The sequence below is a fragment of the Strongylocentrotus purpuratus genome, unplaced genomic scaffold (assembly GCF_000002235.5).
Source record: "Strongylocentrotus purpuratus isolate Spur 01 unplaced genomic scaffold, Spur_5.0 spur5_scaffold_16, whole genome shotgun sequence".
NCBI lineage: Eukaryota > Metazoa > Echinodermata > Echinoidea > Camarodonta > Strongylocentrotidae > Strongylocentrotus > Strongylocentrotus purpuratus.
Window position 1 is genome coordinate 5,811,361 of NW_022145601.1, and position 13,087 is coordinate 5,824,447.

The 13,087-nt window shown below is 38.0% G+C and overlaps 1 protein-coding gene across 1 annotated transcript in view; it reads right to left on the reverse strand.

Annotated features, from left to right (window-relative positions):
• Positions 1–1,801: 1,801 nt before the first annotated feature.
• LOC105444860 (calmodulin-binding transcription activator 1-like) overlaps positions 1,802–13,087 on the reverse strand; it is a 74,518-nt gene continuing 63,232 nt past the window's right edge. The window contains exons 12-22 of the mRNA XM_030987682.1: positions 12,357–12,464; positions 11,181–11,374; positions 10,669–10,744; positions 9,087–9,995; positions 8,207–8,424; positions 7,324–7,502; positions 6,898–6,962; positions 6,269–6,343; positions 5,540–5,733; positions 4,833–4,913; positions 1,802–2,582 (exon numbers count right to left, since the gene is read on the reverse strand). Coding sequence (XP_030843542.1) covers positions 2,528–2,582; positions 4,833–4,913; positions 5,540–5,733; positions 6,269–6,343; positions 6,898–6,962; positions 7,324–7,502; positions 8,207–8,424; positions 9,087–9,995; positions 10,669–10,744; positions 11,181–11,374; positions 12,357–12,464 — 2,154 coding nt within the window. The 3' untranslated portion in view covers positions 1,802–2,527. The remainder of the gene's footprint in view (positions 2,583–4,832; positions 4,914–5,539; positions 5,734–6,268; positions 6,344–6,897; positions 6,963–7,323; positions 7,503–8,206; positions 8,425–9,086; positions 9,996–10,668; positions 10,745–11,180; positions 11,375–12,356; positions 12,465–13,087) is intronic.

Here is a 13,087-nt window from a genome sequence, read left to right on the forward strand (position 1 = left end):
CAAATGTAAACAACACCCTGGAAAGCGAATACCAGTAGACTTAAAGAGGAACGGAGGAACCCATAACCAAGCAAGAAGCATTAATGATTTAGGAGCATGGGGCGGCTTGTTCACACCAAATCTCGCCAAATGTTTTGTTCACACCAAGCGTGCTACCTGAGTTGTATGATGCATACTGCATCGCTTGATAAAAATAGGGCAGCGATTTATTCATCTTGGCATTCAATTAAAAAAAATATCCATGAGTTTCTTTCATACAATTCTGAACAACTCATATATTTTGGCATGCTATAATTTGAGAAGATATCCATAAGTTTCTTTTATACAATTCTGCAGCATATTTTGGGATTGTCATTTTGATTCTGATCAATTTTGACATCTGATATAACACAGAAAAGTGGCCTGACTGAAATGACATACCGGAGTGGAAACTGTAGGATCAAAATATTTTGTAAATGGACCTTTGAATATTTATGTCCATATAATATCTGAATGAAAGCATAAAAACTATTTACCAATTAAGATGAATTATCCATTTTACAAAGTATTTATCAGGACTTGTGATAGATATAGACTGAATAAAAAATATCTTTTCAAGGGAACAATAACAGGAAATTCATATTCCCTGTCCAATTTTTCACAGAATCTGATTAAATTTGGCAATGAAATGGTATAACTCCTCACTTGTTTGTTGTAAATCATGCTTTAATAGCATACTATGCAGTTATCGAAATCAAACTGCCCTCTTTCGCATGATGGTAAAAAAATGCGTAAATTTGTTTTGTCAGAAAATGTGGGACCTGAGATGTCTAGATATACACAAGGTCGTTCTAGTGATAAACATGTATTACAGTATCCAGTAAAATGTGATTGATAAACTCCATATTCATAAACATCATCATAAAAAATACTTTTGGAGTCCAAACTGAATCCACTACATATGTATTGACCTTTCTACGGTTATATAACGTTCCAATACATGAACAGTCAGTATATAAGAATATCAAATTACAAGGCATATCTGTATATGTTCATATATGTTGTGTAAACTGTACAAGAATAATTTTCACTCATCCATCCAAAATGAGAATATAAATACCATCCTAATATGCTAAGTTTCTGTCATAGCAAGCTTGCTGTTTCCTCTGCTCTAAGCAGCATTGATGTCAAGAAAATCTTCCTTTAAAAAAAAAAGGGGGATTTTTTTTCTGAGATTCAAGTTTGGCTATTAACCAACACCCAAATATAGACCCACTTTCCACTTGTGACAGTATCATGACTGCATAACATTGAGAAGAAAAAAAAACTCAACTTTTTTTTAATCTCCGCAACCCTTTCCCGAACCTGTCGTCCTTTTGTTTAAGTTTGACTCAATAACTTCTGTTTTGACTGCATAGACAAGTCCCACTGCTTTTGTTGATGAAAATGCGATTTCTTCCATGTTCCTAAATACATATTGTTCTCAATAAATGTTCACCCACAGATGTTGTTTGTTACAATATAAATTAAGACCACTTTCATGGGTAGCAACTATTTCAGCTTTAACTTAATGACATTTCATCTGCAGTGATGTATTCTTCTAATTAGAAGCACCCTGTATGAAGTATTCCAAAGAGACTATGTCATTTCCATGACAACGTTCTGTACAACAAGAAATTGCTTCAGTTCTTTAGGTCCCATTTTGTGGCCAAGTATCTAAATAATCTGTTTTCATTTGCAATATGTTTCAGCCAATAATGGCGATTTATAAAGAAAACAAGAATGTTTGTAGATCTGTGCCACACTCCCTGCAGATGTCCCTTGTCACATTTCCCTAAATCAATTTCAATCAACTTGAGACGTCAACAAATCTAAACACCTTTACGGCACTCGTGCCACTCAACCCAGCTTCTGAGATCAATCTAAATCATCTACTGTGCTCTTTTCCTCAATCAATCAAGCTTAATAATGTAGATACATATACCATGCATCTTCATGAACACACCTTTATAGCTTTGAAGCTATTCAATTTTCTGCTCCTTGGTATACAGTCAAACCTGTATAGCAGGGCAACTTCAAAGAATGTGTCCTTTCAAAGGTAGACATTTCTTTGATACAAATAGGCAGCCTTACAAAGTGATCATAACTCCAGCCTCCTCAAACAGCAGGAATAGCTACAAACTTGAACATCAGCTGCTATTCTCACTACTCAGTGAGGCATCGACAAGTGTATCTATCTCTTCCAACATCACAACGCCAATAAATTACTACATTTTCAAATCTGCAGCATACGCTTTTGCACTTTCCCTCGATAGGACTCCTTCCTTTCGCAACCTTCCCTACATGACTTCAAGGCGACATGAACACGGGGTCCATGCAGCCAAACTACAGAGGGCGCACTATCCAACATGTGTGACCCTTCCTCTGTACCAAGTCACCGAATGTCGTGCATAACCGATTACCGTCTTGTTGACTGGTCACACTGTGAAGGCGTGGTCTGTGCCGATTAATCTAGCAGAGATTTGAACCTCCGTCTGTCCCTTCTCAGTCAAGTGGTTCCTTGCTTCATTCGGTTACCTTGCCTCTTCTTCTGACTTATCACTCTGAAAATTGTGAAAAAGAAGAAGAAAACAAAAACAAATCAATGAAATAGAAATGGAAAAATGCTGGTATAAAGTTGACAACTGATCATTTTAAAAATTAAAAAAATGCAGATAAGTAGATTAATAAAATGAAAAGTCAAACAAATTTTAATATGTGCTCATGCATATACAAATTAAATGCAAGCAAAATTGACAACACATTACAGATATATAAATAAACAGAAACACTTTTTATTCCAAACATAAAATTGTAGTTCAGAAAGAGAGAAGGGAGAGAGAGAAGAGAGGGGAAAAGAGGAAACAGGAAAAGGGGAGAGAGGAGAGGAAAAGGGGAGAGAGGAGAGGAGAAGAGATACAGGGTAAAAGAGGGATATTTGAGATTGAGATTGAGATTGAGAGAGAGAGAGAGAGAGAGAGAGAGAGAGAGGGGGGGGGGCAGATAAAGTTAACCAAAAAATTACAGTTTTCTCTTTTTGTATATCAAATTCACATTTCCTCAATAAAAAATAATATAAAATTTCACTTTCAGCAGGATGTAGATAAACATGTACACTGTATATACAAATGATATGAGATGTACACTAGTAACACTTACTAATAGTTCTGAGTATATTCTTTCCAATTGATATATCGACAGAATATGCTTCCGAACGAGAAAATATTCTCTTCACTTTATGGCACAATATAGAGATCACAAATTTAAAACAAATGCACTCAATAAGAGAGAATTCAGATAATATTCTATTTGATAATGCTACATCAACATTCAATACAATAAGCTTTGACTGAATCATTAGACAACAGTCTACAACATCAAATGATGATTGTATTGAAGTATGGTGAACAAATTACATGCACACATGTACCAAAGTTCACATGATTCACAAACTGACAAATACTGAGAGAGCTAAAGGAAATATGGAGTTAGGGCAGAGGAATCAACCTTTGATTATCTTCCTCTATGTATCCAAGATCTTTTTATGGGGAGGTGGATGAGTGGGGGGTACTCCATATTCCCTTTCGCTCAAACACCAAGGGCACTGGAAGACACAACTCACCGTGGATGTAGTAAAAACTCAAACATCCCAGAAAACTCTTTTAAAGGGTTGAAATGTTATGAATGATTAGGAAGGTTAGGATGATGACACATGAAGCAGGTAATATTGTGACTGGTTAGACAGTGCATGTTACATGTGTTGTTCATGAAACATTATGGATCTGAATTAACTTCAGTAGGTATTTCGATAGAAAGGGAGTGTATAACAAAAGGGTTTGTGTACACATGGGCATGATAAACTCAATTTTCCTGGTTATTATTGTTATATGTATCAACCAATCATTAAATTGCATTAGTTGATTAGTTGCTGTAAAATCAAAACTCTGAAAAACCACTAATTAGTTGTTTGTTAGTAGTTATAAAGCTACCTATCTACCACTGCTATGAATAATATTTGTACAACATATAAAACCAACATAAATTTGATAGCATGTAAAATTAACCTTTTCTTTTTTTGTAAAACTTATTCTACGCTTCAATGTTTCCTCTCTGCATTTTCATCTTGCTTGTCATAAATAACATCCTGTCCTATTTTATAATAAGGATGATGATTAATAAGATGATAGTCGTCACCACCTCCCTCATCAGTTAATTCCATGACTACCATCATCCCAATAAACCAGTGATACCACCGTCACCATCACTTCAACTCCCAACATCACTACCACCACCACCACCAAATTTACTAGTACCAATACAGCAGTGCCAAATCCTGAACCCATCCAACATTATTATCCTCTTCCTCCTCATTTACCGTTTGCTACATTCCTCCTTCATTATCATCATTTCATCTCAATCTACAGAACTATCCTCTTTAAGGCATTGTTTAACAATGTTAAATCTGAGATGCATGGCCCTACGTGTTATCAGTGTCTGTGATATGGTGTAATATTGAAGCACTTCAAAATGGTCATGAAGTGCCTAAAAAAAGTAATAATCTTTGAGTGACTGGTTTTACCATACTCATTTCCCCCAATAGACTGTAATGTTATAAGGAAAAGTTATTAGGAAAACAAATTTTGAAAATTTGATTTCCAATCATAAATATCTTGATAATCAGACAAGCGATCGGCTTGTAAAAGTCATGGGGGTTTTGACTGACCTAAAGGTTTATAATTACCATCGCAGCATGAGCTAACTCAAGGATTTTGTTTCAGAATCTGAGACAAAGATACCCAATCCCTTTAACTCACCTATTATGGTATCTTCTTAGAAACCTTTGTATCTTCCGCGCCGCTTCCTGCTCCCGCTTCATCCGTGCCTTCCTCTTGTCCCTAGAGAAAAAATGTCAAAACATGGCAAGATGTAGATTCAGTTACCCCAAATTTATCAGAATCTTTAATTTCAAATATTAGACAACAAAATACCAAAAATTGATAAATTGCAACTAGCAAATGATTTAATAGGCAAGTTCATGACAGACACATCACATGATAATCAAAAGTAGATACTATAAGTCACATGACTCCACCTCTCTGAATACATTTAAATAGTCTGCAAATAAATCAAAATTCAGTAAATAATTTCCTTGGAGTACTTGTGGACAGAAACATAAGTTGGTATTATACTGAAAACATCTGTTGTAATTTTTCACGTGTCATTTGTGTCTTATCAAGACTAAGATATTTCATAACAATAGGTACATGTATCTTAATCCACTTATTTAACACATTAAAGCATATCTGTACTAATTTGGGATTAGACCTCCCTGCATGGTCACTGACAGGTGGTTATCTCATCAAATCAGCTCTCAATTAACATAAGAAAAAGGGACCATGGGGGATCAACAGGTACCGCTTAGGCATTGTTGGCTGTATAGAGGGCGCAAGTAGTGCAGTCCCGCTTTAATATTGCCATACATTTGGCGTTGTACTACAAATAAAACCCAATCCCGTCTCACCTGAATCTCTGCTGGATGAGAATGGCAGCATCTCGACTCTTCCTGAACTGTTCCTGAGCCCGGTACGTCCTGTAGCTGTTCTGAATGATGATGGCTGCCTTGCGACTCCGCTGGAACTGTCGGTAGCTCTGGAAGGAGCGGAACTTGTTCTGAATCACCCTGGCAGCCTCAGACATGGACTTGTAGTGGAAATACTGAATGAGAAATGAGACCACATGTTAAACATGTTTAATGATAATAATAATTTTATCCAGGGTAGCCATATCAGTATTAATACTGCTCTTCTGGCAGGCTCTGAATTGATTATTCCCCCAGCAATCACCAGATACCAATTTACATCTGGGTGGGGAGTGGCACCTGTGCACTAATATCTTGCCACAGAAATTAGTATGGGATTTGAACTCTTAACCCTTGAATAGACTCGTTTCATTCAGACAGAAAGAAAAATGATGCTTTTCTATTTGTCATCCACTATCAATATTTCCTTGTGATCTTCCTTCTTGTTTATTCAAATATTCTGTTTTCTCTTTCTCATTGCGTTTGTTTCCATTGTATTTTAGTAATATGGCAGCATAATGCTTGGATTTTCAAAGATACATGTACCGGTATTTGTTACATATTTGTTATTCACATGGCATTATTCTCGTGCTAGTAGAGGCCAAATGTCTACGTTCTAGCATTGACAATATTGTGAATCTAAATCTAAAGATATATATCTAGTTGACAAACCTCTTTATATCTCCTGTAGTAGCTCTGGATAATCACTGCCGCCTCCAATTCTTGCTGCTTCTGCTGTTGTCTTCCCTGTGACAAAATCAGTCAAAATGATGGAGCTTATTGGTTGACACAATTTCATTAATAATCAAAATAATTTCCACTTAAAAAAAAAAAAAAGACCTGTTCTAACCTGAAAGCTTGCAAGAAGATTACCCGACATAGCAACAACTAATGTTTGCAAAGTGGATTCAATCCATAGAGATGAAATTATTCATAGCAGGTGAATGAAATGGCTGGTAAGAAAGGTTTCAGGGGAAAACGTGCATAAATTGAAATACATTTGGTAAACAGAGGTAGATTGACAGACATTGTTAGATAAATATCATCTTTAAAGAAAAATTGAACAGAAGTTGAGAATTTCTCCTATCCCTTTGCTGTCAGAGTTCAAACAATCATTAAAGTGTACCAATCACCTAAAAATAATTTGTGTACAGCTAGAATGTATCAAATCAACCTAAAAGAAACTTAACCTGGCATTCTATGGCTTGATGGTTAAGAAGTATCAAGAATATAAATAACAGATATACATGAAATACCAAAAGGACAGAACCTTAGAGCTCAATGTAACCAACCAATCTTACCTTGTATTGTCTGAAGGCATTCTGGATCACGATAGCAGCTTTGTACAACTGCCTTTGCTCTTCATCTAAAAATAAGAAATATAGATAATATCATCAGGGTTAGGATAAGCATAAAATACAAATAAAGGAGCTGCTGTATAATAAATTGTGTATAATGTTGTATGTTTGGCGATGCATACATCAAATTATCTGTTGTTTTTCTCAAATCGTGATAGGAGTTTAATCAAAGTTACGCATCAGTTTAAAATCTTAACAGATCACCACTCAGCACAATGTGGCACAGGGATACTATTTGTGTGGCATATACAGAGTGAACAAAGCAATCAAGCATACAGACCCTAGAAATCTGAATTTGGACCCCCTACAAGAAAGAAATTAGTGAGAAGCCCTGTAATATAGGTATAAAGACTGGTATTCAATGCTCACCAGACAGTGTGAGTATAGAGAAAGCCCATTGCAAAGCATGTCCAGATCCCTGTAAGAACTCGCTCCAGTCTGCTGGCGGGAAGTCTTCATCAAAGCTGATGTTACTAGGGCTACTAGAAGCACGACAAGACGACTCCGCCCCACTGTACGAGCTTGCGGGTGAGCTATCAATGCTAGGCCTGGATAAATGATTGAGATAAAAAATAAAGTCAAAACAGAATCAGTAAAAAACATTTGTTATATCTTATATGATCTGAAATTCTTTTCTAATTTATACAGTAATGTCATCTGTATTATGAATTTTATCTGTAAAGTCATGGACGTTCAGTACTACGGACACATTTACACTGTATCCGGTAAAATACTACAAAGAGTGAAGTAGGAATTACCCAAGTTACATGCAGATGCTAAAATGGCCATATGCTGTACTCTGTTTAAAAGTTGCAGTTTTAAAGATAACGTTGAGTTCTGGTCATACGATTGCATTGTGAAAGAAACGTTGTGGAATCGATCAGAAACAGTTGATCATCTAGCATATAAAGTATTGGTGTGTACTGCAAGATTCTGGAATCATCAAAATGATAAGATATTCGGCCCAGTCTTGGTAAAATTACTAGCACTGTGCACAGAAAGATGTATATGGGACTACACAACATGCTGCATAAAAATCTGTCCCAATTTTATGATGTTATATGCCATATTTAGAATATTAAGGCATTTGAAGAGCCATGCTTTTCAGGGTAATATTTTTTCTCTTGATGTTCTTCTATACTTGCATAATACAATTATAATAACGCCCACAAATTATTATTCACCTCTGCCAGAACTCAACCTTCTCTTTAAAGCTACATTGTATCTTATCATTTCTAAAGCAATATCTCACCTATAGAGGGCGTCCTCCACACCTCCAGGACTGGAGAAAGGGCTTGCGATGGAGCTGATGGAGTCATGGAGGGACTCCTGATCCACCTGTACATGAGGTCCCTCAGACTCCACCTGGGATCCTGCTACGCTACCCCTGGAGCCCTCCCTGGAGCCCTCCAGCTTGATCCGATCAGGGAGCGCGTCCAGGATGTGCTCTGCCAGGGATAAGTACTGCTCCTGGAAGGAAAGAAAGATGAGATAGATGCAGGTCTATCAATGGAAACTGACATATCATTTAATTTACAAAACTGTAAGTTCCTGACGATAACTAATGCTTAATTAAATGTACATTTTTCCCCCTATGAATATTCAACTGTTCAATTCATAATCTCAATTTCATTTTAATGCTCTATAATGAATACTTCATTATATTAGCTCTATTTGGTTTTACAATTACCATTTTATCATTATATTTCCTTTAACGGGGCTCTTTTAATACGTTGCAATTGTTAATTGCCATTATTGTTGTCATTTGATCACTTCTTTTTGAATTTCATTGTTGATTGCTTGGACTGTTTTAATAATTATTGTATAATTGCTTTTATCATGTGTATACATTGAACATTGTTATTACCATTGTAATTCGTTCTTTGGACTGCGAGAATGGATAATATTCAATAAAATCCTTCAATCAATCAAAATGTAAACCAGCCTTTGCTTCTAGATGTATCTCCACTGGGTATGTGGTTACAAATTATCCCATTGTTCTTATGAGGCTAGGCATGCAGGTTTACTCCTAAATTGCTGTAAAAGTATGTTTCTTATTCCTCCTACGATTAATCAAAATTGTTTTGAAAGAAAAACTTGTTTGCCCTATAAACTTCAAATCTAGTCCATACCTTGTTTCCAGCTGCAGATCTAGGCATGAGAAGTGGCATGTAGTCATCCGTCTGCATAGGAGAATCACAACGTTGTTCGTCCTCCCCGACCCCATCTCCCTGGTCTTCCTGCTGTTGAGCGGCTACCTGAAGCTCCTTGACAAAGCTCTCCCACATCTCCTTCTGATCTGCATGCTCCCTGTCTCCCAAAGGATGAAGCCCCATCAGCTCCGCAGGGTCCAGGTTACCCAGGATCTGGCTCCCGCTGAGGAATGCCTTGAGGGTCGCTTGGGATATAGGAGGCGGGATAGGCATGGGGATGCCCCCTGCAGGAAACTGGGGGCTAGAGGATAGATGGTGGGCGTGGCTTTGGCCATGATGGTGATGAGGACTGGTGGACTTGACGCTCACTCCGCTGTCCCTACGCAGGAACCCTTGTTGGACGTTGAGCATGTTGCCAAGCGATCCTGACGACGTCCCCGGTAAGTCCTGCAGCCTGGGTGACATCTGTGGCGAGGCTCCCATGTTGGGTGTCACCAGCCCCTGCGAGACAGGACTCCCTGAGAGATTTGACAGGCATCCCGATGACGGTGACTGAGCTTCAAAGATGGGTGCTGAGTCATCAGACAGGGATGAACTTGGTGTGTTGGTGGCTGGTGAGGACACCATGAATGCTGGTAGGACGTTGCGTCCACTCTGTGGTATCTGTATGGGATCACTCTTAGGGGATGGGGAAGCATCTAGGGGAGACCAGAGGTGAGATTCTTCTTGACCGAGCTGGACGAGCGAATCTGCAAGGGAGGTGTGCCCTCGAGACTTGGCAACGTCCAGAGGAAGCCGACCAAGGGAGTCACTCATCTTCAGGCAGTGGGGTCGCCAGCGGTACAGCAGAAGGGCAGACTCCATGTGACCTAGAGCACACGCCCACATCTGCAGAAGACAAGTGTCAATAGCAACATTAGTAGTAGTACATGTAGTAGTGGTGGTTATTTTACCTGACTAGAAAGCATAAATGCTTGTTAGTAAGCAACCACAGGAGCGACGCCTTTAGGTCTTCTCCGAGAGATCATCAAAATGAATACGATTTAAAAGTTCAAGCTGAACTTCACAATTTGTGACTCCATTTGAAATGTAAGAAAAGAGAGCCCTTTTGCAGAGAGCACAATGTTCATTTCACGTTTCTTGTTGATGTTTATTACATATTTAGATTAAACATAATTTTCATTTGTTTTGTAAAGCACTCAGAAACTGTATGTGTATACCAGCGCTATATAAATTATAGATATTATTATTGTTACATTTTGCAATATTAAACTTTGGACAGTTCAGCCCACCCACAGCAACAACACCAAATACAAGGTTCCTGAAGCTACATGTATGCACTGCCGGAAAATGCATAAGCTTACATTGAGCATCTGATGGATGTAAACATTATGGAAATAGTGCAAGGAATAAATGTTTTCATTGGAGTTCCCCTTTACCTCAACAGTTCCCTCTCTTTTCTCCTACAGGTGTAGATATATTATTGTATTCTGTAAGGTATTGTAGATAACAGATCTGCCCAGCCTCAAGTCCCCCAGAAAAACATCTGAGAACAACTTACCAGTGGGGTACAGGATGCATTGTCCATGTTCATTGGGTCTAGTTCCAGCTCTGCCGCTATGCTGTTATGATCTCTCCTAAAAAGACGAGGAGATGGAATTTGAATGTTAAAATAGTCATTGCCGGCAAAACATCTGAATTTCACGATTAATCTGGTGAAAACATTTTTGATCACCACTAATGTAAAATATTAATCTACATTTACCATTCAATACCAAGAAGACTAGATGACACAAGCAATGATAGACTAAGCCCTATTTGTTCATCACAGCACTTCATCATGTCCTTTGGTAAAATATTAATCTACATCTACCACTCCATACCAAGGAGAATGAATGACATAAGTCAAAATAAAAATAGCTCTATGCCACCATATTTAACCATCCGATAGGAATAGTCTCTTGGGAATAGAGATGGTGTACATAGTATAACCAGATGTACCCTGCTCCCCCTCCCCCACCCCGAAAGAAAAAGGAATGAGACATAACAGATCAAAATGGTGTCAAAACAAACCTCCATAAGAAGAGAGTGGATATGAGGCGGCTGAACCCAAGCGCCGCTGCTAGGTGAAGGAGTGTCATGCCGTGGTCTGGTCGAGTAACGGTCTGGATCTGAGGAACACTGGTCGGGGGTCTCTGCCTCATCAGGTCCTGACAGATACCAAAGACTCTGTCTTCAAAGGAACCGGATTGCGTACTTCCTGGAGGCTGCAAGGTAGAAACAGATGGAGGCCACAGGACAAACAAGAAATTATTACACGTCTTGATAGATGCTCACAGGATTGTCCTCATAAGAACCAAGCTCTATCCCATAAGAAGGCTACGAGGAACGATAACAATTTATCATCGGTTGGTTTGATCGGTCCCATCATGGCAAACAGCTAGTGACCTCTACAATTGCTTCACTATGCCTTATGCTCTGCAGCAAGAGACATACACTTCAGAGAGGAAGCATCCAGCTAGACTTAATCATTTTTTTCGAATCAGTCTTGTTTGGGTCTTCCTCACTTGAAATCCTTCAATCTTCCCGTACATTATCACCTTTTCTATGCAGTCTTCTTTCCATATTTGATATATGGCCCAAATAGGAGAAATATTGGTTGAAGAAAAATAATGCCAGAATATTCCTATCCAGATTTAACAAGATGTTCAGGGGGGGTGTTTCACAAAGATCATAAGTTGAACTTAACTCTAAGTTGGACTTTACATTATGGAGAGCCATTTGGAGCCTTGGAATAAGATATATTCAAAAGCACAAATTCAAGTATTTTAGACTTTTTATAAATTCCACATCAAGAACTTGAAATCTCCTTGATAATAGAACATATTAATAATTTGAATCAACATTTTACTCCTTTCAAAAGCAACTTTTATAAACTATTTCATAGATGCCAACGGCTTTTCATAATTTCAAGTCCAACTTAGAGATAAGTTTGACTTACGATCTTTGTGAAACACCCCCCCCCCCCAGTAGTATGAACTTGCAGTGACATGCATACACAGGCTCAGATGCAATCTCTACTTTTTTAATCCTCAAAGGTCTTATGTTAATCCTCTCCAAACACTTAACCTGTTGAATACTGAATTATTTAAATTCCCTAAGCATAATACAGGAGCCAACCAGTTCCAGGAGTCAATGGGGTAAGGATCAACCAAGGTTCTAGGGAAGACAGGTGTCATTTCTTCTTACCTGGCTTCTCCCTTGATTGCCTTTGGTACCAAGTCTCTGCTCCATCTGTTCTAGGCGCTCTAGGATAGCCATCTTGAATCGATTCTCTGTAATACACAAGCAGATGAATTAAACAACATGACTGGTATTGCATTACTTACTGTCCCTCGAACCAGTTAACAGAGAAGTGGTAGGGCTCTTTTAGTTATTTACCCCCCCCCCCCCCCCCCCCCCCCCCCCGGAGAAAACAAAAAAACCTGAACTCCTTACTGAAGAATTGCCATACTCTCAGAAGCTTTTTAGAGGTGTCTGAAAACACATCAAATTCTAATTCAATGTAATATTTCTCTCTCTCTTTATAATCAATGCAAGCTTTATATGATAATGGTCTCTCTCTTTGTAAGTATTTCTTGTTTATCCACTTTGTAGCTAATGAAAAGTCACTTTATAAATGTACTATTCCTCTCTGTTAATTGCAACAAATGGATTTGAACTTTGTCCTGTCCATCTAAATATCAATTCAGCTTTTCAATCACTGGTGTACACTGCGAAGTGAAAATTCAACACTTGACACAAGATCTTCAATATCTGAAACAGTTAACCCTGTGGAGTTACGATAACATAAACCCTATGAAAATTTCTCACATACTCAGATCACATTTACTTAAAATCTAGAATAAATGTATAACATTTAATCCAAAATTAAGTTCAAAGCAATTTTTACTTGTTTTGATGTTACCTGAAATCATTAA